Below are 27,520 nucleotides of genomic sequence, written 5' to 3' on the forward strand. Positions count from 1 at the left end.
CTTCTCGTGTGGCGGAACTGTTTCTACTGACAGGAGAAGGGGTGAAGGTGGGTCCTGGCGCCTTAAAACCAGTGCTTCGGGTAGATGGAGCCCGTCAGCCTGGGAAGGCAGTCCATCTAAGAGAGGGAAAACTCTGATTTCAAACCTCCGCTGCCTTGCGACCATACCCACTCATAGGAAAGGCTTCGGGAGTAAACCCTGAGGACGAATCCACAGCTGGAGTCCCTAAGGCAGTCCGACATTGCCTTCAACCTCATTCTGGCAACTCCTGCGATGACACTGGTGCCAAGCTGCATCGGCCCTTGCCCTTCCCTTGGACAACATCGGTGTCGTGGAGAGGGGAGGCTTGCTACATGGGTAACTGCCGGTCTTCCATACAAACTTGCCCAGTCCTGTGCCCTGGAAACTTCCAGGCACAGATCCACGGTCTCGCGAGACTAACGGATGCCACCATTTGAGCTGTGCCTAACCACACAGTCATGGGTGTAAAAAGGAGAACAGTGGGCTAAGTGTGCACCCCTGTGGTGCATCAATGTTGACTGTCAGCAAGGATCTTTGATAAAAATCTTTGCACATTTGTTTTCAACAGAGTGGATGCCTGGTCTTTCCTGAGCTGTTCAGTGGAGTGAGCTCAAACTGTGACAATCAACCTCACCTGCATCATTTTCCTCACACTAGTCCAAAAGGCGCCAGCTAAACCTGATGTAGTACTGAGCTATAAGAATCCTAGGTTCCCGAGTTCAATCACCAGTTGATCCTGAGGTAGCCAGTAATCATCTATCGGATGGGTACAACAGTACAACTAGCATTAATGGCACTGCGTCTGGTGCTGATTGTTTCCCTGAAATATCTACTAAAATATATATCCAACAATTTAGGCACAGCTGCCTGATGTGGTCAGTAAGCCGGCTGGTACATAGAAACATAGAAAACCTACAGCACAATACAGGCCCTTTGGCCCACAAAGCTGTGCCAAACATGTCCTTACCTTAGAAATTACCTAGGGTTACCAATAGCCCTCTATTCTTCTGAGCTCCATGTACCTGTCCAGGAGTCTCTTAAAAGACCCGATTGTATTCGCCTCCACACTGTCTGCATAAAAAAAAACTTACCCCTGACATCTCCTCTATACCTACTTCCAAGCACCTTAAAACTGTGCCCTCTCGTGCTAGCCATTTCAGCCCTGGGAAAAAAGCCTCTTACTATCCACACGATCAATGCCTCAAATCATCTTCTACACCTCTATTAGGTCACCTCTCATCCTCCATCACTCCAAGGAAAAAAGGCTGAGCTCAGTCAACCTATTCTCATAATGCATGCTTCTCAATCTAGGCAACATCCTTGTAAATCTCCTCTACACCCTCTCTATGGTTTCCACATCCTTCCTATAGTGAGGCGACCAGAACTGAGCACAGTACTCCAAGTGGGGTCTGACCAGGGTCTTATATAGCTGCAACATTACCTCTCGGCTCCTAAACTCAATACCATGATTGATGAAGGCCAATGCACTGTGTGCTTTCTTAACCACAGAGTCAACCTGCGCAGCAGCTTTGAGTGTCCTATGGACTCGGACCCCAAGATCCCTCTGAACATCCACACTGCCAAGAGTCATTCCATTAATACTACAAATGTTTGTATATTCTGCCATCATATTTGACCTACCAAAATGAACCACCTCACAGTTATCTGGGTTGAACTCCATCTGCCACTTCTCAGCCCAGTTTTGCATCCTATCAATGACACGCTGTAACCTCTGACAGCCCTCCACACTATCCACAACACTTCCAACCTTTCTGTCATCAGCAAATTTACTAACCCATCCCTCCACTTCCTCATCCAGGTCATTTATAAAAATCACGAAGAGTAGGGGTCCCAGAACAGATCTCTGAGGCACACCACTGGTGACCGACCTCCATGCAGAATGTGACCTGTCTACAACCACTCTTTGCCTTCTGTGGGCAAGTCAGTTCTGAATCCACAAAGCAATGTCCCCTTGGATCCCATGCCTCCTTACTTTCTCAATTAGCTTTGCATGGGGTACCTTATCAAATGCCTTGCTAAACTCCATATACACTACATCTACTGCTCTACCTTCACCTATGTGATTAGTCACATCCTCAAAAAATTCAGTCAGACTCGTAAGGTACGACTTGCCTTTGACAAAGCCGTGCTGACTATTCCTAATCGTATTATGCCTCTGGAAATGTTCATAAATCCTGCCTCTCAGGATCTTCTCCATCAACTTACCAACCACTGGTCTATAAATTTCTTGGGCTATCTCTACTCCCTTTCTTGAATAATGGAACAACATCCTCAACCCTCTAATCCTCTGGAACCTCTCCCATCCTCATTGATGATGCAAAGATCTTATTTCCTAGATGCACATTAGCCACTTAAGTTAAATACAGGAAGATTTATTTCTAGTTTTTGAAGAAATAAGTAATAAAAGTATTTCTATCTTTATTGCAATCTTGTAGTATTTAAACCTACCTAATAAGATAGAATAGAGATAAATTTGGGATCAAATTGGGATTCAATACTTAGCATTAGGGTAGAATGGAGATTAATGTATATTCATAGACATCAACAGGTTTTTCATTCTATCTTTGCTGTCATACCACAGTTGGGAAATGCTGGTGAAATACTTGTTTTTGAAGATTATCATGATCTGGATAGCAGCTGGCAGTCCCTGTAAACTATCCCATCCTTACCATTGGTATGTCAGGTGTAATATAGAAAAAATAATAAGTCAGTTACAGTAAGTGTATCTATGTATATTAAATAATTAAATTAAAAATAGTGCAATAATAAATAATATTTGTTGTAAAGTTGTAGAATTAGTCAGATCCATCACAGGTTCATTGACCGTTTAGGAATCGGATGGCAGAGGGGAAGAAGCTGTTCCTGAATCACTGAGTGTGTGCCTCAGGCTTCTGTTCCTCCTTCATGATGGTAACAGTGAGAACAGGGCAGGTCCTGGGTGATGGGGATCCTTAACAATGGACACTGCCTTTCTGAGACACAGCTCCCTGCAAATGTCTTGGATACTGTGGAGGCTAGTACCCATGATGGAGCTGACTAACTTTACAACTTTATGTAGCTTCTTTCGGTCCTGTGTAGTAGCCCCCACTCCATACCAGATGGTGATATAGCCTGTCAGAATGCTCTCCACAGTACATTTGTAGAAGTTTTTGAGTGTTTTAAGTGACAAACCAAATTTCCTCAACTCCAATGAAATATAGCCACTGTCTTGCCTTTGATATGTTGGGACCAGGTTGGATCGTCAGAGATCTTGATACCAGGAACTTGAAATTGCTCATTCTCTCCACTTCTGATCCCTCTATGAGGACTGGTTCATGTTCCCTCGTCTTATCTTTCCTGAAGTCCACAATCAGCTCTTTGGTCTTACTGACGCCGAGTGAAAGATTATTGTTGTTATTGACACCACTCAACTAGCTGGTATATCTCGCTCCTGTACACCTTCTTGTCTCCATTTGAGATTCTGCCAACAATGGCTGTATCATCAGCAAATTTATAGATGGCATTTGAGGTATGCCTAGCCATACAGTCATTGGAATAGTGGGCTAAGCACACATCCCTGAGGTGAGCCAGCGTTGATCGTCAGGGAGAATTAATACCAATCTGTACAGATTGTGGTATTCTGGTTAGGGAGTTGTGGATAGGAATTGCAGAGGCCCAGGTTCCATTAGCTTATTGATCAGGACTGTAGGAATGATGGTTTTAAACGCTGAACTGTAGTCAACGAACAACATCCTAACATAGTTGTTTGTGTTGTCTAGGTGATCTTTAGGCTGCGTGAACAGCCATTGAGATTGAGTTTGCCATAGACCTATTGTGCAAAAGGCAAATTGTAGTGGGTCCAGGTCCTTGCTGAGGCAGGAGTTGATTCTGGCCATGACCAACCTCTCAAAACATTTCATCACTGTAGATGTGTGTGCTACTGGGCGATAGCCATTAAGGCAGCTCACACTACTCTTCTTAGGCACTGGTATAATTGTTGCCCCTTTGAAGCAGGTGGGATCTTCTGACTGTAGCAGGGAGAGGTTGAAAATGTCCATGAATACACCAGCCAGTTGGTTGTCAAAGATTAGTTACACCTTGTCAAACTTACAGTACACTCAAAGCAATATTTCTGTACCGCATCATTTACTTTATTTTTCCATCTCTTGGGGCCTTCCATTCCATTTCATTTTGCCAAAGAGAACTGTGCTTCTGAAATGAAACCAAAGAAAGGGAAACACTTATTAGGTCAGCAGCATTTGTGGAGAATGAACTAACAGTTAATGTTTCAGGCCTCTGACCTTCTGGTGAAAGGTTATTAACACAAAACATTAACCCTGCTCTTGACCCACAGATGCTGCCTGACTTTCTGAGTTATTCCAGCATTCTCTAATGCCCCCCCACCTACACACAGATAGATCTCCCACACTCACAATTTGCATCTTTTTGTTTTGATTACTCTCTTGGTGCTGTTGTGCATGGTACTTTGGGAGACATTTGCAAAAAAAAATTATTAGATTCTACGCACTTTCATTATTTCTTTCCACCTTTCTGTTTTTCTTTCTCTGCCCACTACTCCCACTCCTGCTGTGTCGTGTCTGTCGTAAATCAGACAGCACAGCCTCTTTTCCACTGGCAATCATAGACTTGAAATCAATATCGCAACACTTCAGGATGGCCAATGTTAGAATTTCACTGTGGGATATTTGACTATTATTAAAAAGACCCGCAGTGTCATAGCAAAGCTAAACTAAAATACATCTGCTTGGACTAATTTCCCCCTTGCAATTTTTTGATTATGGTTCTGTTTCTGTAACATTGGATTATTGTGTCTGATTAAAACACCCAAATTGCTTCAATTATATCCAGAAGATTCAATTATATGTGAAAGACTGCATCAGCATTTTTCCTGCTTGGTTGGTGTTTTGATCACAGATCCTTAAGCAACCAGTAGCCAAATTTTGACTCTTCGTGACTTGAAATATAGAACTTTAGACAAAGTTCAGATGAATAATGATGCATCATGATGGAGCATGTAATAAAACTTTTTGCAGCTTCTTAAATTTTCATTTAATCAACGTTGAAGAAGTACAGATTCAGGCCAAATTAAGGACAGTTTGGTTGCCGGAATCCTACAATTACTTTAATTGGGTCTCAAGACAGATACCATGCAAAGTAATTATACTTAATGATAGATCACCTGACGAGATGTGAAAAATGTCAAACATCATTAAGTATGAAACTCAAATTTAGGACTGTATCCGAACTTTCCTTTTTATAGGCATCTAAGCTCAATGAAGTTGGTTATGTTTGTACACTGCAAATATTTAAAGGATAATAAGACCCACTTAAATAATAGAGTACTAATTTACCTGATTAGTGTTGGATTTTGTCTAGAGCTCATTGGTTGGAAAAAGACCCTTCTTGAGGCATATTAGACCTGAATTAATGAAGATTGCTGCAAGAATTGATTTGGAAAATTAGTCCTTAAATTGCCAGTGCTTATTTTCTTGGTGGGAGATTTTTTTTTTGGGAGACTTTTTCCAATGAAATCAAATATAAACAAAAATAAAGTAAATCTAATTTTAAGGAGCCTGGAAGGTGCATAGCACAATTTCTCACTTCCTGATGTTGAAGTAAATTCAGTTCAGACTTCCCTAGACAGCAGGTTCTCATGTATGAAGAGATCAGGGAACGTCTTACTTAAATTCACACTTCATTGAAAGGTTTGATGTTTAGAGAACTTGCCATAAAGGACAACTAATGGTTTTGTAATTTGGGTTATGTTATTCATGTTTACAAAGATTCATGCTTTTTAGATTTTTCAAAGCCAGTAAGATCCAGGCAGCTCAACGTTCCTGGGTTTCATTGTTTTGGACATAATAGAGAAGTGTTGGGGGGGGGGGGGTAAAAGAGGTGGAGGTGTTGCATTACCGATAAGCAAGGATGTCATAGCTATATTCATAGGGGACTTACCGGAGGGCTCAACCTCAGAGGCAATTTAGAAGAAGCTCTAAAATAAGAAAGGTGCCGTTACACTGATAGGATTATACTGTAAACCCCCGGAAGGCTAAGAGGTGAAGATACGGAGGTGTATGTATTATGGAAAGGTTGTCAGAGTGGAATATTTTACATAAGAACATAAGAAATAGGAGCAGGAGTAGGCCATCTGGCCCGTCAAGCCTGCCCTGCCATTCAATAAGATCATGGCTGATCTGTCCGTAAACTCAGCTCCATCTACCTGTCTTTTCCCCATGTCCCTTAATTCCCTTACTATGTAAGCACCTAACTGTTTCTTAAATATATTTAGTGAAGAAGCCTCCATGCTTCCCTGGGCAGAGAATTCCACAGATTCACCACTCTCTGGGAAAAACAGTTTCTCCTCATCTCCGTCCTCAATCTTCTCCCCTGAATCTTGAGGCAATGTCTCCTAGTTCTAGTCTCACCTACCAATGGAAACAACTTTCCTACTTCTATCTTATCTATCCCTTTCAAAATTTTAATTTCCACCAGAATTGATTGGAACCTCCTTAATACAAGAAGCTTAAATGGGGCAAGATGTCTTCAGTACATCCTCGAGGGGTTCTTGAAACAGTCCAACTAGAGGAGAAAAAGGAGAAAACATATTGGTCCTGGTTTTGGAAAATAAGCCAGCCCGGTGACATACAAGTTAGTGGGAATAGTGACCACAACTCATTAGGTCAAAAGAAATTTATTATCAGAGTACACGTATGTCACCATATACACCCTGCGATCCATTTTCTTATGGGCATTCATCACAGTAGATACAAAGAAACACAATAGAGTCGATTGAAAAGCTTCACACATACAAAGACAGGATAGCAACCAATATGCAAAAGACAACAAATTGTGCAATTAGAAAAAGAAAAAAACTGAATAATAATAACTAATTAATAAATATTGAGAATGTGAGTTGTAGAGTCCTTGAAAGTGAGTCTATAGGTTGTGGAATTAGAAGTGTTGGATGAGTGAAGTTTTATGTTTTAAGATGAACAGTCTTAATACAATTTGATCTTGTGGGAAGCTACTAATTTGGGGGAAGGGCAATTTGCACAGAATAAGACCGAAGGTAAGGAGTATTAGACCATTGGACAAGTCCATGTTTGACATTTGGAAGTTGTTTGAAGACCAGTTGATCAGAGTTCAGGATTGGTTTTACTGGAGTAAGGATAAGGATAGTAAGGGGACCCCTGTATAAATTTAACTTTAGTCAGAAAGAAAAAAAGTAACTAAAATCAGACTGGGCCCTTGCAGAAGATAAAGATTACAAGAAAATGTTCAAGCTGGTGAATCCCAAGGCATTTTACACTTGTATTAAGGAAAAGAAGCTAACTAAGGAGAGGGTAGGTTCACTCAAGAATAAATATTTGTGCATGAAGTTGGAGCAAGTCACCGAAGTATTACACGAGTACTTTGTTTTGATATTTACTGAGGATTGTAAATGCAGAGTGGGGCATGCTGATGTGCTGCAACACTTTGAGACTAAAGAGGAGGTTTCTGAAAAGCATTAAGGTGAATTAGTCCTCAGTGGCATAATGTCATATACACTATCCCAGAATACTAAAAGAAGCAAGTGAGGAGATTGCCGGGTCTTTGACAAAGGTGTGTGTATCCTTACCAGCAATGAGTGAGGTCCCAGAGGACAGGAGAGTAGCAAATGCTGTGCCTTTGTTCAGCAAGTGCTAATCCTTTGAAAGACAATGGGCGTAATCTACGTTGGATTTAGTAAAGCATTTGATAAAATCCATCGTGGTAGTTTGATTCAGAAGATAAAGATGCATGGGAGCCAGGGTGGATTGCAATTTTGGATTCAGAACTGGCTTGCCCATAGAACACAGAGAGCAGGATTGAAAGATTATTACTCTGTCTGGAGACTGGAGGTCCATAACCAGCGGTGTTCCACAAGGTTCAATGTTATGCTAGGGCCTCTGCAATTTGAGATATATAGTGGTATGCAAAAGTTTGGGCACCCCTGGTCAAAATTTCTGTTATTGTGAATAGCTAAGTGAGTAAAAGATGACCTGATTTCCAAAAGGCGTAAGGTTAAAGATGACATATTTCTTAAATATTTTAAGCAAGATTAATTTTTTATTTCCATCTTTTACAGTTTCAAAATAACAAAAAAGTAAAAGGGCCCGAAGCAAAAGTTTGGGCACCCTTCATGGTCGGTACTTAGTAACACCCCCTTTGGCAAGTATCACAGCTTGTAAACGCTTTCTGTAGCCAGCTAAGAGTCTTTCAATTCTTGTTTGGGGGATTTTCGCCCATTCTTCCTTGCAAAAGGCTTCTAGTTTTGTGAGATTCTTGGGCCATCTTGCATGCACTGCTCTTTTGAGGTCTATCCACAGATTTTCAAAGATGTTTAGGTCGGGGGACTGTGAAGGCCATGGCAAAACCTTCAGCTTGCACCTTTGAGGTTGTCCATTGTGGATTTTGAGGTGTGTCTAGGATCATTACGTGTTGTAGAAACCATCCCCTTTTCATCTTCAGCTTTTTTACAGACGGTGTGATGTTTGCTTCCAGAATTTGCTGATATTTAATTGAATTCATTCTTCCTTCTACCAGTGAAATGCTCCCCGTGCCACTGGCTGCAACACAACCCCAAAGCATGATCGATCCACCCCCATGCTTAACAGTTGGAGAGGTGTTCTTTTCATGAAATTCTGCACCCTTTTTTCTCCAGACATACCTTTGCTCATTGCGGTCAAAAGGTTCAATTTTTACTTCATCAGTCCACAGGACTTGTTTCCAAAATGCATCAGACTTGTTTAGATGTTCCTTTGCAAACTTCTGACGCTGAATTTTGTGGTGAGGACGTAGGAAAGGTTTTCTTCTGATGACTCTTCCATGAAGGTCATATTTGTGCAGGTGTAGCTACATAGTAGAACAATGCACGACCACTCCAGAGTCTGCTAAATCTTCCTGAAGGTATTTAGCAGTCAAACAGGGGTTTTGATTTGCCTTTCTAGCAATCCTACGAGCAGTTCTCTTGGAAAGTTTTCTTGGTCTTCCAGATCTCAACTTGACCTCCACCATTCCTGTTAACTGCCATTTCTTAATTACATTACGAACTGAGGAAATGGCTACCTGAAAATGCTTTGCTATCTTCTTATAGCCTTCTCCTGCTTTGTGGGCCTCATTTATTTTAATTTTCAGAGTGCCTGGCAGCTGCTTAGAGGAGCCCATGGCTGCTGATTGTTGGGACAAGGTTTGAGGAGTCAGGGTATTTATAAAGCTTTGAAATTTGCATCACCTGGCCTTTCCTAATGATGTGAACAAGCTATCGCCCTAACAAGCTATTTAAGGTCTGAGACCTTGGTAAAAGTTATCTGAGAGCTCAAACCTCTTGGTGTGCCCAAATGTTTGCATGGTGCTCTTTTCCTTTTTTTTTCACTCTAAAATTGTACAAAACAAAAATAATACATGAGTTTTGCTTAAAATGTTGAAAAGAATGTTTCATCTTTAACTTTATGAGTTTTGGAGATCAGTTCTTCTACTCACTTAACTATTCACAGTAACAGAAATTTTGACAGGGGTGCGCAAACTTTTGCATGCCATTGTGTGTATGTGTATATATATATAATATATTTTATCTATTATATTTTAGATATATATCATATCTACTTTATATAGCCTTGAGGTACAAAGAGATTTTGGGGGCCATAGTTCACTGAAAGTGTCAATGCAGGTAGATAAGGTGGTAAAGGAAGGCATGTGGAATGCTGCAGCTATATAAAACTTGGAGTATTGTGCACATTTCTGGTCACCCCCATTATAGGAATGATGTGGAGACTGCGGAGAGGATGCAAGAAAAGGTTCACCAGGATGCTTGCTAGATCAGATTCTATGAACTATCAGCGAAGGTTGGTCAAACTTGGATTGTTCCTTAGAGTGAAGCTCAAACAAGAAAAAAAAATTATAGATGCTGGAAATCAATGTAATGCACACAAAATGTTGGAGGAACTCAGCTGACCAGGCAGCATCTGTGGAGGAGAGGAAACAGTCGCCGTTTTGGGCCAAGACCTTTCATCAGGAGCTTATAGAATTGGAGGCTGGGGGGAGATCTGATAGAAGTTTTTTTTAAAAATTAAGAGATGTAGATACAGTCATCAGTCAGAATCTTTTCCCAAGGGTAGAAACGTCACACACCGGGGAACATCCTTCGAAGGTTAGGTGGTTGTGGTGGTGGAGGGGGGTGGAGTTTAAAAAGCAATTTGAGAGGCAAGGTTTCCTTTACAGAGAGGGTGGTAAGTTCCTGGAATATGTCATTGGGTAGTAGTAGAATCAGGTATTTTGGTAGAGGCTTTAAGATGGGCCCCTGTATATGATGGGAAAAGAGGGACAGGGATAACCCACACGAGGAGGATATTTAGTATAAATTGGCATCAAGATAGGCAGAATATCATGGGCTTGACTGGTCTGTCGAGTGCTGCACTCTTCTATGTTTATTATTGAATTGTGAAAATGAAGCTAATTTTCTTTTGCGCAGATGTTTAGGATATGAGCAAGAGGTGAAGGATTAGAATTTGTGGTACCCTTGAGCTTTCTCAGCCATTTTAATAAGATCTGATCTGATCTGATCTGATTTTGGCTTGGCTCCACTTTTCCGCCTAATTACTTGTAGCCCTTGAGTCTCCAATAATCCAAACACTCCTCCAGTTTTCCATTCAGTGACTTGATCTCCATAGCTCTCTAGGATAGCTAATTTTAAAGAGCTGCACCCCTGTGGGAGAGGAAATTCCTTCCATCCATTGCCTAAAATAAGCAACTTATTTTTTTTTCGAGTCTCTGATCCCTGGTTCTCGATTTCCACATGAGGTGAAACATGCTATCAACTTCCACCTTGTAAAGCCACCACAGTATCTTTTCATTTTCAATAAGATCATCCTGATATACTTCTACAGTGTAACATGGACTAACCAAACTTTTCCTCCAATACAACCTACTTGTCTCAGGAATCAGTGTAATGAACATCTTGAGCAGGTAAATCCCTCTGGATAACGAGCACTCTAGGTATGGTCCCACCCACTCGTGGAGCTTCCCAACTTTTATATTCTGTTCTCGTTGCAATATGTTCCAAGTTTCCATTTGCTGCATAAAGTACTTGCTGTAACTGCATGTCAGCTTCCTGTTTTATGTATATAGGTGTCTAGATTCTCCGTACAGCAGAATCCTATAGACTTCTTCCATTTAAACTCCTTGTTTTTCCATTGTTCCTACCAAAATATAACAGTACATTTCCTAGTATGATATTCCATCTACCAAGTTGTGGCCCACTCACTTAACCTATCCATATGTCTTTGCAGACTCTTTGTTCCTCCCAACTGTTTTTTTTACTGTCAGTCGATTTGGTTATAATACTTGCAATAATCTTCATTTTATTTATTAGTGTTCATTGCATATAGCTGAGCCCCACCAATAAAAAATTATTAATTTACCCTGATTTTATTCTCTATCAATTAGTCTATCTTAATCCATGTTAATGTGCTCCATGGTGCCACAAGTTTTTGGGTCATGTATCACCTTACTGACTGTCTTCTGGATTTCTAAATATACCATCTCTTCTAGCACCCCTTTGTTGGCCCTGCTGTTTGCATCCACAAAAACTCAAAGTATTTCCTTTTCATAAACCAAGCTTATTCTGAAAAATTGTATTATGAATTTTCTTAACATCTTTTAGTTGCTTACCTTTCCTGTTCTATTTTCTAATGATTTTAGCTTTTCTCAAAGAGAAATGTTAAGGTATTAGTCTTTAATTGTCAGCTTTCGGTTTCTACCCTTCTTTTGAATATTGAAACATAGAAACACAGAAACATAGAAAATAGGCGCTGGAGTAGGCCATTCGGCCCTTCGAGCCTGCACCGCCATTCAGTATGATCATGGCTGATCATCCAACTCAGAACCCTGTACCTGCCTTCTCTCCATACCCCCTGATCCCTTTAGCCACAAGGGCCATATCTAACTTCCTCTTAGCAAGTTGGATTTGCTAAATACAACTACTGTTGTAATCAAGATGAAATGTTATATTTATGTTTAAAATTAGTTTAAAAAGAGAGACTGCCAGGAGGCATTGAAAAATGTGATCTGTCAGTTGTGCCAGTTTGGGGTTAGCACATTCTGGCTGATTCAGACCTGAGGCAAGGTGATAGAAATTTTTGAAACCAATTTTTGATTTTGTTGCAGGAAGAAGCATGTTTTCAGTGATTGTGAGGATGTTTCTATTATGAGTATAAAGAACAGACTATGCTGTATTCTGTGAGAGTGGATTACTGGTCTTATGGATGGGGTCTTGAAATATCACTGTCTTTTAAACAACGGAGGTGCTTGTTCCAGTATTAATAGAGTAGAAAATACTCATGATTAAATATTGTATGCGGGTGGAGAGTGGAGATGGATGGGGGTTTATCTAACGAATTTTAAATGGAGGTCTGTGCAATATTTTTGGTCAAGAATCAGACACTTCAAAAAAAATCAGCTCTGAAGTCTTACAGTTAGAAATTATTTAGGGCAAAATGATACATTAGAAATCATTGAAACATTTTTATTGTGAATCAATTTTGATAGAAAACCCCTTGTGCACCACATGGGGTGGGTGTATATTTAGTTAACCAGTATAAATCATCTGAGATTGAATGAGGTGAGGGATATGTTTGATTCTGACCTCCAGAATTCTGATAGCTAGGCTTTGAGTTGTGCTGTACTGGAAGTTAAATGCTGTATTCTTCTTGGAAGTGACCACAAGAGATATCTGAGGAAGAGCTTGAAATTGTACATATGGAGTGAAGTTTTAAAAGGGAACTATGCGAAAGTAAATTCTTACTAAATTAGATTGTTATAAAAAGAGCTTGTGAATTAACTGTTATCATCTCACAGAGTTGTTTAGGACAAATAGAGACAATAAGTTGGATTTCTTTTGTCCAATAGCTACCAATGCATTTTTGTTACTTTGGGCAGAAACCTTGATGTTTCTTCAGTACTTTTGTCTGTTTTTTCACAAGACTCGGTTACTAGCTCGGCACTTAACCCAGTACACATGGAAAGCAGCAAGGAGCTGGCAGGATTCGAACCTGGGACCCCTCTCCTTGAAGTCTGGCGCAGATGCTACCGTACCACCAGCTGGCTTACCAACGCATTGAAATTTGATCTAAATCTTATAAAGGGAAACTCTTTTAGGAATAGAGAATAGTTTGTGCTGTAAAATGGAAATTGATTCCATGAAACATTTGAAGGCTTCCTGAAGTATGCCTGCATATCAGTGTGTAATTGCTAGAAGCTTCCTTGCTCAGTAATTGCACAGCAATCACCGCAGAGCTTGTCAGCTAGATTGAGGGGTTGCAATAAAGACAGAAAAACATCTATTAATATGTAATCATTTTGTAATTGAAAGAACTCTTTTGAAGACATTTTTATTTTTGTTTGTGATCATTTCATTTCAATGATTATTAGAGTCACATAGGTGGTTGATCAGACCTTACTTAATAGCAGTATATTACTAACCATTTGTATCATGTGGTTTTATTAAAATATAACATTAAATATTATTTTAAATAGTAAAACCTAACAGAATTGGCTTAAGCTTTAGTAACAGAAGGGTTAGGTTAAGTAACTTAAACTAGTTCAATGAAATTCTAAATTGAAACTAGTATCTCTCACGTGAAGTTGGTTGTTGACTGGAGGGTGGAATTGTGCGGAGTTTGACCTGCTGCCCGTGCTCGCTGAATGCATAAACTTACCCGGGCTGAAATCAGGTGACTATACTGACCTGCTATATGTGGGATTATCTAGTGAGGCCTCAGCAGGATACCAGTAGCTGGCACATTTGCGAACGAAGCTGTTCTGACATTGAGATGCTTTTGAACCCACTTTTTAAAAACTTATAACACATTCAATCTAAAAAATAATTGAAATATTAAAAGGAGTAAAACTAAATGCTTCTCCTAACCCACTGAGTGGGCATCTTGTTCCAAGTGAAACACAGATGTACAGAACAGTAAATCACAGGAACAGGCCCTTCAGCCCATCATTTCTAGGCTGACTTTGATGCCAAACTAAGCTAAATTCCCCTATTCCCTGTCTGTTGTAAGGCCTAGATAGAGTAAACGTGGAGAGGACATTTCCAATATTTGGAGAATCTAGTACTAGAGTGCATAACCTCAGAGTACGAGGATGACCCTTTAGAACAGAAACAAGAAAGGATTTCTTTAGCTAGAAAGTGGTGATTCTGTGGAATTCATTGCTGCAGATGGCTGTAGAGGCTAAGTCATTGGGTATGTTTAAAGTGGTGTTGATAGGTTCTTGAATAGTAAGGATGTCAAAGGTTATGGGGAGAAAGCAGGAAAATAGGGTTGAGGGGTAAAAGAAATAAGTCATGGTCGAATGGTGGAGCGGATTCAATGGGCAAAATGGCCTAATTCTGTTCCTGTGTCTTATGGAAACTGAATCACTCAGGAAACTGATACAGTCACAGTCTGGTTAGGGCATTGAACATCTTGTTAATTGGAGATGTTTAACAATAAGCTGGGACAAAATAGTCTTGTTTTTCTTATCTGTCTAAAATGTGCTCAGACCCTGATTACTGATGAAATGACTGATTTCTGCAACAGCTAAAAGTATTCTTGTATCACATTGGTTTGATCAGAATCAGGTTTGACATGAAATTTGTTGTTTTGTGGCAGCAAGTACAATACCTAAAAAAAACAACTAATGTTACTATAAGAATTTATTAGGAAGGATGCTTCCTATGGTGGGAAAGTCTAGGACCAGAGGACACAACCTCAGAATAGAGGGGCGTCCTTTAAGAATGGAGATGAGGAAGAATTTCTTTAGCCAGAGATTGGTGAATCTGTGGAATTTTTTGCTCAAGTCTTTACGTATATTTAATGCAGAGGTTGATAAATTCTTGATTGATCAGTGCATGAAGGGATACGGGAAGAAAGCTTGAGATTGGGGCTGAGAGGAACATTGGAAAGCATTCATTTTAAATAAGATAAATTTGGGCCCTTTTTTCATTTAGAATGGTAAAAGTCAGGCCCAGTTATCTTTACTGGTACCTATTATGGGTGATTAAAACTTGCTTTATATTTAACTTTTGATAGTTTATAGAACTGGGAGTTTGTTTGAAGTTGTTAACTTTGTTTAAACTGAATCTCATTCCAGGCCTTTGGGTTTATGACGCGGGTGGCGTTACAAGCAGAGAAAATGAATCATCACCCTGAGTGGTTCAATGTGTATCATAAGGTAATGTGAGTTCTCCCTCTGCAGCAATGTATAACTCACTACTTTCTAAGTCTGTGATACTTGTACAGGCACACCATGTTTCCTCAGTACACAGAACTGCGATCATTATCTGTGCATTCAATTTATAAGGTACTGCAAGCCCTTACTAGTGTATTCTCAGCCGTATTGCTATCTTAGTTAATGTGTTACAGCCAGTTTGGTCTGAATTCTTCCTTTGATCCTCCTGTGCAGTTCCACATAACAGACATCAGAAGCTTAACCATTAGTAGCACTGTAAGGAACAGCATTTTGTGAGTCCGGTACTGTTTTCAGCTTGACCAGACAACTGGCAAGTTGAACTGAGACCAGAGCAAATGCTGTAATTGTTACAGCATCACAAACTGGAATCCTCTCCCACCAGCACTCATCCCTCAGAAATTCCTCATTCCCTGTCTCCAGCTGCCACCACAATCATGCTTCTTCAATCCTTTACTGGCTTGCACAGTACTGTATTTGTCCATGTGGAGCGGAGAGTGAGTTTGCAAAGAATGTTGGGAATGGCGAGGCTGGAGTGAAAGGTAATGAAAGGGGAGTTCTGACACAGATTTGGCATCATTACGTTTCATCCACATCTTCTTCCTGGGTCTTTTCAGCATTCTATTTTATTTTAGATTTCCAGTATCTGATGTTTATTTTTATTTTCCTTTCCCTCGAGAGCACATCAACCAATTTATCCAGAATTACAAACAACGATGTGCATTGACACGATAGTCTGAAGGAATTGTGTTGTTGAGGGACAAACAGTATCTCAGAAGCTTCGATAATGCCCTGCTCTCGGAGATGATGGCACAGAATTTTATATATTTAGTGTTGGTTTTTGATTTGCTCAACAGAGCAATAATCCATCAAACAGATGACGATTCCTTCGCCAATCCCATGAATTGTCAACTTGGGTCTTGTGTTCAAGTCTCCTAGAATGGGTGTAAACTACTTGAACTCTGAGGACTCAGTTTTCCTGTCACTGATTCACTTTAGCGATAGGGTTTAGCTATAGGACTATCTTCAACCATGGGTGATTGTTGTGATATTATAGAACTATGTTGAATTATTCTGCTGATATCTATGTGTACACCTTCTGCAAACCTTTAGTTTCTTGTTATAATCTGGGGTGAATAGTTTTGAACTTGCAATAAGGAACATTATGGGGTGTTACCCTGTGAAATAAACTGGAAATGCCACTATCTTCAGGTGGAGCAGGACATGAGTGCAGAACTCAATATAAAATGTATACTACTGGACCTTGAAATGAATACTGAGAGATGCATTGTGGCTATCCCTTATGATATTTTGATTGTTATAGTTATTAAATGAAAATACTTTGCATTTTATTAGCAGTGAAAGCAAAGGTCAATTTGACTTGGTATTAAATGCTGTGGTAAGATGAAACGTTATACCAATTATTATGTTTCCTTATTCAGGTTTTGCACCTTAATCAGCATTTTGAAACCATGGTGGGAGAATTAATAATCATTCAGGGTCCTGAGTGGAAAATATATGGGCTTTAGAGTAATTTTCTGGAAGGCTCTATGACGTTAAGTAATCTGATGCAAAGGAAAATTTCCGAGTAAAATTGTATTGGCTAATGAAAAGAAATTGTATCTGTGCATTCACAAATATTGCTAGAAAGAGGCATCTTTCAGAACCATTTGTAACCACTTCCATGTGAGTCAGGAAATTGAGCTAGATGGAAATTGAGTATTAAGTGACCATTGGGAGATGTCGACAGAAACTAGGAAAGATCAAGTTCGGGGTTTGAACTGTCAGGAAAGGTTGGAATGAGAAAGGGTGGAATGTAGCAGTAAAAGTTGATTTGTTGTATTAATTAAAGAGCAAGTTTTTTGAGAGCACTAGTAGAAATTCCTTGCTGACTTTTTTTTACATCTGCATGAACAAGCAGCGAAGTGCTCTGCCAAAATCTGGTACCTCTGACAATATGGGAATTCATCAAATCAGCACTGAAATTAATCCAGAACATTTCTGCAAGATTTGAACTGGGATTTAATTGCACAACCTTTTGATTTGTACTGTAGATATTTATGGATGCAAATTGGAGCCAATAAGAAGCCTATAGTCACAAATTGGTATATTTAGAATAATCAACCTTTTTTTTATTAGAAATGTTGCTGAACAGTACACTTCGTTTTTTGGTGAAGAAAATTGTCACATTTTCACAGCAATTTTTTGCTTAGCTGTATATATATTCAGTAGGAAAATAATATATTATGACATTTTCTCCACTGTAGAAATTCCCCTGTCACATTGTTTTCTTTTGGAAGAGACCCTTCTAGTCTCTACTTGTAGCAGCAACCTCAATAATGTTTCACCAACCTTCTGTTTTATCTTCTGATGTAATAATTGCATATGATGTGTGAGATTATACAAAGCATCTGCTCCAGTACGGCAAACACAAGTGAGTCTGGGCCAGATTCTGAAATTGATTTGTCTGCATCTTTAATTAAAGTGGAATGGTGACTTAATCTTGCTTTTTCTCCCCCACCCTTTTCCCCTCCAGGTTCAGATTACTCTTCTAACACATGACTGCGGTGGTCTCTCCAAAAAAGATATCAAACTGGCAAAGTTCATTGAACAAGCTGCTGCTTCAGTAAATTAGCTCCTAATTTTAGGTCTTCTGTTTTTCTTTTGTTGGAGAAAATAGATTTTACCTAAGATGCGTTGCCTTTAAGCTCAAGGTGAACATATTAAACATTCCAATTGAGACCAATAACGGAATGTGTAATTCCCACTTTAAATCAATATTTCTTCAAGAATGTAAGCTCGTGACTGCTAAAATCAGAAATGCAGAGGATAGTAAGTTATTTAAGAACTCTGACCCCTCAAATCACAAACGTTACTTTTAATAAACCTGCATTTTGAATTCAGCATGCTCAAATGATGAGACTTGCACCTGGAACGCTGCAGAGGAAGTACTCAAGAGTTATAAAAATGTTAAAAGCTGGAGACTTTCAGCATGTTGGTCAGTTTCTGAGGAAAGAAGCAGAGTTAATGCTTCATGACAGGGACTCTTCTTCCAACTTTACTTCTCTTTTCACAGATGCAGTCGGACCTGCTGAATGTTGCCAACACTTTATATTCTCATTTCAGATTTCCGGTATCTATTTTTATTGTTTGTTTACTTATGTGTATGTACAGTACTGGAAATAATAAAGACTAAATAGAATATCCACTCATGTTGGGTGCATTTCTCTTGACATAAGTAAGATGGTATGAATTGCATGTCTGTACATTTCTTGTTTTTATCACGGTTTTGCCATGTTATCCTTGTATAATTAAAAACTACATCATTCAGATTTCTTGTAGCACTTTAGATAGCATCATGGAATAGGAGAAGATCATTTGGCCCCCAGGCTTTCTCCTCCATTCAGTTAAAACATGGGTAATTCTTGACCCTGGTTTTGCTTTGCTGTGTGGACATGATATTGTTGGGTTCTTAGGATTCCACCTATACAATGTTAAATATATAGGCTCAATGCTACAGAGAGGGGGGATTGCAACAGAATCCACCCGGGTGATGAACTTTCTGCTCTTCTTTGTCCTAACTAGCTGGCCCCTTGAGACTTTGTCCGAGTTCTAGATTTTCTGCTTTTGGCAAACATTCTTTCAGCATCTAACCTTCCAAGACCACTCAGCCTTATTTTTCAATAAAATTGCTTCTCATTCTTTTAAGATCAATAACTGCCGGCACAATACTCTGTGCAGAACTAAATTTTCATTGGAGTGTCTCCAATGCAAGTGTATCTGTGGATACAGAGATGAAAATTGCACTCTGTTCCCCAGCTGTGGTCTCAACAAAGCCCTCTTTAATTGCAACGAGCCTACCTTCTGTTTTACAACCATCTTGGAATAAAAGCTTAAATTCAGTTTGCTTTCCTGATTACCTAATGTACCTTTCTGTCAACTGTGTCTCGTGTACAAATCTTTTTGACCATGGTTTAATAAGCCATTCCATATTTTGCTGTATTTATTATGCATTTTCCATATCTTTAGTCTGTAACGCAGAGGAACTTTTATAGTTTAATGCTCCTATTTTCACTTCACAAATGACCACTTTTATTAATATTTACAATTTGGTCTCTGTTCTGCCTAGCTGTAAAATGGGAGTTGAATTGCAGTGTTGTGAAACACCGTCACCACCTGTTCTTGACACCTTTTGTGTAGCACTGTGACAGATGAAGCATTAAATCAATTTGCCCAGTAGATTAGGGGAGATTGGAATATACCATAAAACAGTGAACAGCAAGCTGATTTTTTCTCCATTTCAAAAAGCCTCCAATTTCCTTAGTATCAATTTATAGATGCCACAAAATATTTTAATCAAAAAAAATTGATTAATGCTTTATCTTATGATTCTAATCAGACCAGGTAAGAAAAGATACTCCTTAAACAACACTATGACTCCAGCTCTTCTTAAAATGAAAAAAGTATTGAAAATTCCGAGCATGCATCAGTTTGCTGCTGAGGTTTGTGTTTGCCCAGTGGTACTTGGAAGGTTAAACTTGCAGAATGCAAGTGAATCAAATCTGGATAATGGAAGTGCCCTTAGTGACTTGTTCTGGCAATTCGTGTTACTGGATAAAGTCCCAGAAATTAAACTACTGATCTACATAAAGATGGTCTTAGCTTTTCAGTTTGTCAAAATTGTTGCTTTTTTTTAATATGTCCCAGCCAGAAAATTGATGCTGGAACCTGGATGGCAAGTTCAACACTTCTGCTTTTATGATGAGTTCAAAACTCAATAGTATTTGTTGCAGGTAAATGGTATCCGTTTGCCACTGATTTGTCTACAGTTTCTTAGTAAAGGCTGATTTATACTTCTGCGTCAAATGGACACCGTAACCTGCACAAGTGGCCTATGCGTGTTGTGAACATTTATACTTTGCGTTGGTGTGTCTGCGTTGCTGTGCAATTCAGGTATGTCGCGCATGCGCACACATCTGCCCGTGCAAGGCTTCATGGTCATGGTAGTCTTCCCCGGGGTAAACAAGTTTAAAGCCAGCGTCTATTTTCGTAAAAGCGAAATGTGTCCTCCATAATTTCGGAGGTCTGTAAAGGTTTATGAAAAGCATTGCAGCCAGAGTTCCTTCCCTGCCCTTCAGTCGCCCAGTGGGAAGCTATTGCAGCGTAGGAGGAAATGCGATGCTACCAAGTGGACCAACCACAGTTGTTGCCGTCTGCATTGCCGCGATGCGTAGTTACATTTTGGGAGAACGTCAGGCTACGGCGTAGGGATCTGCGTAGGCTCTGCATAGGGTTCGTGGCTATGCCGTACCTACTGCGTCGATTTGACGCAGAAGTATAAATCAGCCTTAAGTTGTGAGGCAAAGCTTAAAACAAATACACACACACACGCGTGCGTAAGTTAAAATAAAAATAAGATAAAGGAAGGGGTTGGTAGGAAGGTGATAGTTGTTGCCAAAAACCAACAGTGTTCAGCTACTTGCGGGTAAGAAAGTCCCAAGAATGTAGTCATTGGCAGAAAGTCTGGGACATGCACACTGATGGACATGGCAAATGTATCGCTTGGCTCTTCCACCAGTCTTCTCATTGAAATCCAGCAGTGGGGCTCAATTATGCTGACATTCCCGAGGACTGGAATATTGGAATTCCCGTTCCATTGTCTGAGGATTATTAGCCTGGAGATCAGTAGAAAAACGGTACAGTTATACTTATTTTGATACCTTAAATTATTTAGTAAAATATTGTTCAAGGTTTTCAACTGACTTTTTAAATCATTTTAAGCAATTTTAATAATTTGTATATTTCTCTGAGTGTTACAAAGCTTGATGGCTTTAATGGGCTGAACTGCCTACCAAAAGACCATCAGATATAGGAGCAGAATTAGGCCATTTTGCCCGCCAAGTTTGCTGCACCATTTCCTCAAGGCTGATCCAATTTTCCTCTCAGTCCCAATCTCCTGCCTTCTCTCTGTATAACTTCATGCCCTGACCAATCAAAAATCTATCAACCTCGGCCTTAAATATACATAAAGTCTTGGTCTCCGAAGTTACTTGTGGCTAAGAATTCCACAGATCACCACTCTGGCTAAAGAAATTCCTCCTCCTCTCTGTTCTAAAAGGATGCCCCTCTGTTCTGAGGCTGTGTCCTCTGGTCTTAGACACCCCCTCCATAGGAAACATCCTCTCCACATCCATTCTACCAAGGCCTTTCACCATTTGATAGGATTTAATGACATCACCCTTCATCCTTCTGAATTCCAGTGAATACAGGCCCACAGCCATCAAACACTCTTCATATGACACCATTCAATCCTAGAATCATTTTCTCGAACCTCCTTTGAACCCCCTCCAGTTTTAGCACATCCTTTCTAAGATGAGGGCCCCAGAACTGCTCACAATACTCCAAATGAGGCCTCACCAGTGCTTTATAAAGTCTCAACATTACATCCTTGCTTTTATGTGCTAGTCATCTTTAAATGAATATTAACATTGCATTTGCCTTCCTCACCACAGACTCAATCTGCAAATTAACCTTTAGGGAATCCTGCACAAAGACTCCCAAGTCCCTTTGCATTTTAATTTTTTGTATATTTTCTCCGTTTACAAAATAGTCCACCTTCCACTTCCTCTACTTTCACTTCCTGACACTATTCCATTTGCCATTTCTTTGCCCATTCTCCTAATCTGTCTTAAGTCCTTCTGTAGCCTCTCTACTTTCTCAAAACTACCTGCCTCTTCACCTATCTTCATATCGTCTGCAAACTTTGCAACAAAACCATCCATTCCATCATCCAAATCATTGACATATAACGTAAAAACAATCTGTCCCAACAGAGATCCCTGTGGAACAGCATTAGTCACCAGCAGCCTGCTAGAAAAGGCTCCCTTTCTTCCCATTCTTTACCTCCTGCCAATCAGCTACTGCTTTATCCATGCTAGAATCCTGTAATACCATGGGCTCGAAGTCTGTTAAGCAGCCTCTTGTGGCACTTTGTCAAAGGCCGCCTGAAAATCCAAGTACACAATATGAACCGATTTTCCCCTTTGTCTATTATGTTTGTTATTTCTTCAAAGAATTCCAACAGATTTGTTAGGAATTTCCCTTGAGGAAACCATGCCTATTTCATCATATTGCCTCCAAGTGCCCTGAGACCTCATCCTTAATAATCAACTCCAACATCTTCCCAACCACTGAGGTCAGATTAACTGGCCTATAGTTTTCCTTTCTTCTGTCTCTATCGACGGCTGTCAGGATATTCTTGAGGTGGGTCTTGGTGTTGCATTGTGGGAAGTTATCCCACCACTGTCCTGAGGCCTCACCACGCTTTGCTGCCTGGTACCCAGGGTGCAGTGAGTTAGCTCAATCAGCCCCCTGCGTCTGATCCAGTTTCTTGTGGGCAGGCAAGGGTGAAGAGCATCAAGTACTGGCTCATTGAGTAAGCTGAAAAGATGGAATTTACTTGAGAGTTCTGTTGATTTTAAATAGAAAGTACAAAAAATACTCTGACTGGTTTGAAGGCTGCAGCTGATGTCCCGTGCCAGAGAAACAAAGCTGAGTATTTATTTATAAACCTTTTGGCATATTTGTAAAGCTGGTCTAAATCTATCTACTCCCATTATTTCTCTCTGAACAAGTAATTCATACCTTTTTGTTTCATTTAATTTTAAAATGTTTTGTTTGCTTGCTGCGTTTTTTTTCCAGTTGACATTTAATACAAAAGAAGGTATTCATCATTAGTGACATCCTTAAAAGGCGCAGTAACCATTTTACATTGGGTTATTGAATAGCAGGAGTTTCTGTCATCTTTGTGCGCTCTACTGTATTGTGATATTGACCTAATCCTGCTGAGCTGTGGGTGGCACTGGTTCATCTGAAAATTACGACGGAATTTGCTTCTGAACGTAGTAACCAAAATGAAGAAGTTATTTATGCCCGTGCTATGGATTGGACTAGACCACCTCACATACTGCCTTTTTTGTGCAGTGGTTTAAGGAAGGCACTCTGTCGGAAAAAATGCAAGTCAATGCTAATAAACTGTTATGGTAAATATCGGGGAAGTGTAGCTTAAATAAGTTGACTTCATTTGGTATACTATTTTGCAGTTCTCATTATAGTGTGTAAAATGTGTTTCTCAATTTTTAAGTTAATTTTAACTCATTTTTTAACTGACCTATTTTTTTTTGTGTTAACGTTTGCTTAAAATTCCCATAGAATTCTCTAAATAATTGATAGGTGCTGCTTTCTTGTGGCAGCGTTCCGTGTAAATGTACTGACTGGTGGGGAGGGCTTTGTCTGTGATGTCCACACTTTCTGTAGCCTTCTCTGTTTTTGGTGTTTTCACGATGCAGCCAATTTGAATCATCTGCACTGTGCATTGATGGCGGGGGAGGGGATGAAAATGTCAGGAAGGATCTATAGTTATAAATGCAGGAATTAGCTGAACCTTAATGAATTCAGTTCATTGCTGAGGGAGGAGCATAGCTTTCCCGGTGGATGTGACTTCCTGCTGAGATGCCTCCTCCTTTTGTGTCCTTTTTTCAAGTTCAAGATTTTTTTGTTATTCCCGTGTAGACATGTATATTGCTAAATGAAACAACCTTCCTCTGGGATCAAGGTGCAAATCACAGCGCGTAAAATAATATTAACACAATAAAATTAACAGATAATTAAAAAAAACTCCAAGTTACCCCAAGTGAGCTGCATTGCAAGTAAGTATCTATCCAAGCACCCAAGGCTGGGGGCAGTCTACACCTGCATGCAGCATTTGAACATAGGTTGATAAGCATCAAGTAACATTGTGCCAAAAACATCTGCCAGACCATGACCGTTTCCAACAAGAGTCTGTCCACCTATCACTGACTGCAGCAATTCAAGACGGTGGCCAAGCACCATTTTACTGAGGGCTGTCAATGTAATGGTCTTGACAGTGATACCCAGATGGATGAATTAGAAAAAAGTGGAGTCAATGAACTGCTGGAGAAAATTCCTTGATATAGGATATTTGAGCATTTGGAAGCCTGTGGCCTAATTAGGGAGAGCCAGCACGGCTTTGTGTGGGGCTGCTTGTGTCTTACCAACTTGACTGAGTTTTTTGACAAGGTGACAAGAGAGGTTGATGAGGTTAGGGCAGTGGATGTTGTCTACATGGATTTTAGTAAAGCGTTTGACTAACTTCCTCATGGGAGGCTAATCTAGAAGATCACTGTAAAATGCGTGGGGTCTGTGGCGAATTGGCTGTTTGGATTCAGAAAATGGCTTGCACGTAGAAGATACAGAGTAGAGGCTGAAGGAACTTATTTGAGTTGGAGATCTGTAATTAATGGCATTCCGCAGGAATCTGTGCTAGGACCTTTGCTGTTTGTAATGTATATAAATGACCTGGATGACAATATAGATGATTGGGTTATTAAGATTGTGCATTATAACAAGATTGTTGGAAATGTGAATAGTGTAGAAGACTGGCAAAGAATACAGTGAGATACAGATCAGTTACAGATATGGGCTGAAAAATGGCAAATGGAGTTTAATCCAGATATAAGTGAGGTGTTGCACCTTGGTAGGGCAAATGCAAGGAGACAGTACACTGTTAAGGGCAAGATCTTTAACAGTGTTGCTGAGCAGAGAGATCTTGGGGTCTAAGTTTATAGCTCCTTGAAAGTGGCTATGCAGGCCGATAAGGTGGTTAAGAAGGTAATGGAATGCTTGCTTTTATTAATTGAGGCTTTGACTCAAATGTGAGGAGGTTATACTGCAACTTTATAAAACTCTGGTTAGGCTGCATCTGGCGTATTGCATACAGTTCTGGTCGCTCCATTATAGGAATGTTGAGGCTTTGGAGAGGGTACAGAAGAGGTTTACCAGGATGTTGGCTGGGTTAGAGGGCATGTGCTATCACAAGAGGCTGAATTAACTTAAATTGTTTTCTCTGGAGCGCCAAAGGCTGAGGGGAGATCGGCTAGAGGTTTATAAGATTATGAGAGGCATAGATAGTGGACAGAGAGTCTCTGTTTCCCAGGTTGAAATGTCTAATACCAAAGGGCATACATTGAGGGTGTGAGGGGGTAGGTTCAAGAGGGATTTGAGGGTTAAGGTTTTTTTATTCAATCGTTGATGCCTAGAATGTGCTGTCTGGTGGTAGAGGCAAATACATTAGAGGCTTTTCGGGGATGTTTGAATATGCACATGGATGTAAGGAAGATGGAGGGATATGGACATGTTGTAGGTAGGAGTGATTGGTGCTGGGGTGTTTTTGATTTACTTTTTAGCTGGTTGGGGTACAACATTGTGGGCTGAATGGCCTGTTCCTGTGCTGTACTGTTCTGTGTTCTAAGCAGATCCCTGTTCAATGTTCAAAGTAAATTTATTATCAAAGGATTGCTATGTCACCATATACTACCCTGAAATACACAATCTTGCAGGCATTCACAGTAGAACAAAGAAATACAATAGAATCAATGAAAATATACACATAAGCAAGAAGCCTGACAAGGAACCAATGTGCAAATACAAAAAAACAAGTAATGTTAATTAATACTGAGAACGTAAGTTGCAGAGTCCGTGAAAGTGAGTCATAGGTCCTTGTGGTCTCGTTCGAGATATTGATTGCCACACCTATATCCCTCCTGTTTTCATAATGTGTGGCTTGACAGCCTCAGTCTAACCCTGGAAATAGCACATCTCTCCACTTTTTCAACGTCCCTGCCCTTCTCCAAGATCTCCAACGTGTCAGAAAACAACAGGCCACTCCCATGAGGGACTGTTCTGGGTCAGACTGAACTTCAGAACACATGAGATTCTACTTCCACCTGAAATGGTGCAAGTTGGATATTGGTAATGTGGGCTTGTTTTAAATGTACTAGAAACTCTCAAAATTTGGTCTCCTGCTGGGATTAATGCGCCAGTGAACTGCAATTTTGTGTTGGCTGATGATAGCAACAATCCAATTGAGCTGGCTGCCATGAAGGTAACAAACCACGTGTTAATTAAACATTGTGATCTAAGTGCCCTTTCTGGGAGCTATTCAACTTAATCCCAGGAGACTTTACCCTTTTTAAAAAGACAATTTAATATTTATTTTGGTAAATCAGATATTTCTGATGTCATTTCTTGTTGAATGCTAATGCTTTGCATTTAGTATATCTTTTTACTGTACCCCACTATGCTGCGTAACTCTGTATTAATTTATTTATTCATTTCTAATTGTCAGATAGCTTCTCAGCTATAATTAAACAGTTATCCCCTTTCCTGTGTGCCAAGTGTATTTGATAGATAGGTAAAAGTCCAAATGACTTTTAATACATGTTGGGATGAAGTATTTTAGGAATTGGTTCGAGCTGTACATCATAGTTATAATTGCTTTGCCTTTTCCTTTGCATTGTTTTTTTACCATTTTTATTCTTCCTCCAATTCTATTAAACCATCTGCCCTAACAGGTAGTCATATCCATTGGTTAATTGGATCTCATCATGACCTAGCAGAACGTATTCATTACCACCTTTGGTTGGCAGTATGACTCAGTGAAACAGAGCTCCTCAATCTTGATGGTATTTGTGAATTACTTTCTCCAATCCAGTTTGAAAATGGATGAATACAACTTGATATCAAGTCGTATCAACCTGAAATATTAACATTTCCTCTCTCCACTGTTAGCACTTGGCCCACTGATACTTCCAGCAGTTTCTGTTTTTATTATTGATGATGTCTAGTATTTTTATTGTAATATAACAATTGTATAAATAACAATTGTAATATAATTATAGAAATGTTTTGAATCTAAGTCTGCTGTAGATATTTAATGAAGTTTGCTTGTGGAATTTTACTGCCACTAGTGGTCTGGTTCATTTCCTGCCCTCCTCATGTTTAGATCCAGTTAGTGGCCATTCCCATTCAGTCTGCTGAAGCTTGACTGTGTGATTTCTTTTTAAGAACCTTTATTTTAGGATTTTAAAATGCTACATATTATCCTCAAAAACACCTTGTTGTGAGAGGTCAGAAGAGAATGGCCAGTCTGGTTCAAGCTGACAGGAGGGCAACAATAACTCAAATAACCGCGTGTTAAAACATTGGTGTGCAGAAGAGCATCTCTGAATGTACAACAGATCAAACATTGAAGTCGATGGGCTACAGCAGTTGAAGACCATGAACATACATTTAGTGGCCACTGATCCCAAAGGAAAAAGGTTAATCAGAAATCGGCCAATTCCACCAGATTAGTCTCCTAAATGTT

At 39.8% G+C, this 27,520-nt stretch overlaps 1 protein-coding gene and 1 long non-coding RNA gene across 9 annotated transcripts in view; one reads left to right on the plus strand and one right to left on the minus strand.

The window, feature by feature from the left end:
- LOC134349259 (pterin-4-alpha-carbinolamine dehydratase 2-like) overlaps positions 1–27,520 on the plus strand; it is a 102,294-nt gene that overhangs the window by 34,880 nt on the left and 39,894 nt on the right. For 2 of the 8 annotated variants that reach the window (XM_063053300.1, XM_063053298.1), the window contains one exon: positions 15,199–15,279. The exons of 1 other annotated variant lie outside the window; for it this stretch is intronic. In XM_063053300.1, the coding sequence (XP_062909370.1) occupies positions 15,199–15,279 (81 nt within the window). Of the gene's footprint in view, positions 1–15,198; positions 15,280–17,830; positions 18,536–27,520 lie in introns of those variants that run through there. 5 more of the 8 variants (XM_063053305.1, XM_063053303.1, XM_063053307.1 and 2 more) reach the window with 5 other exon arrangements.
- Positions 1–27,520, minus strand: part of LOC134349260 (uncharacterized) — a 128,125-nt gene that overhangs the window by 13,955 nt on the left and 86,650 nt on the right. Inside the window, exon 3 of the long non-coding RNA XR_010018625.1 lies at positions 4,160–4,233. This is a non-coding gene — a long non-coding RNA (uncharacterized LOC134349260). The remainder of the gene's footprint in view (positions 1–4,159; positions 4,234–27,520) is intronic.

The sequence above is a fragment of the Mobula hypostoma genome, chromosome 7 (assembly GCF_963921235.1).
Source record: "Mobula hypostoma chromosome 7, sMobHyp1.1, whole genome shotgun sequence".
NCBI classification, from domain to species: Eukaryota; Metazoa; Chordata; class Chondrichthyes; order Myliobatiformes; family Myliobatidae; genus Mobula; species Mobula hypostoma.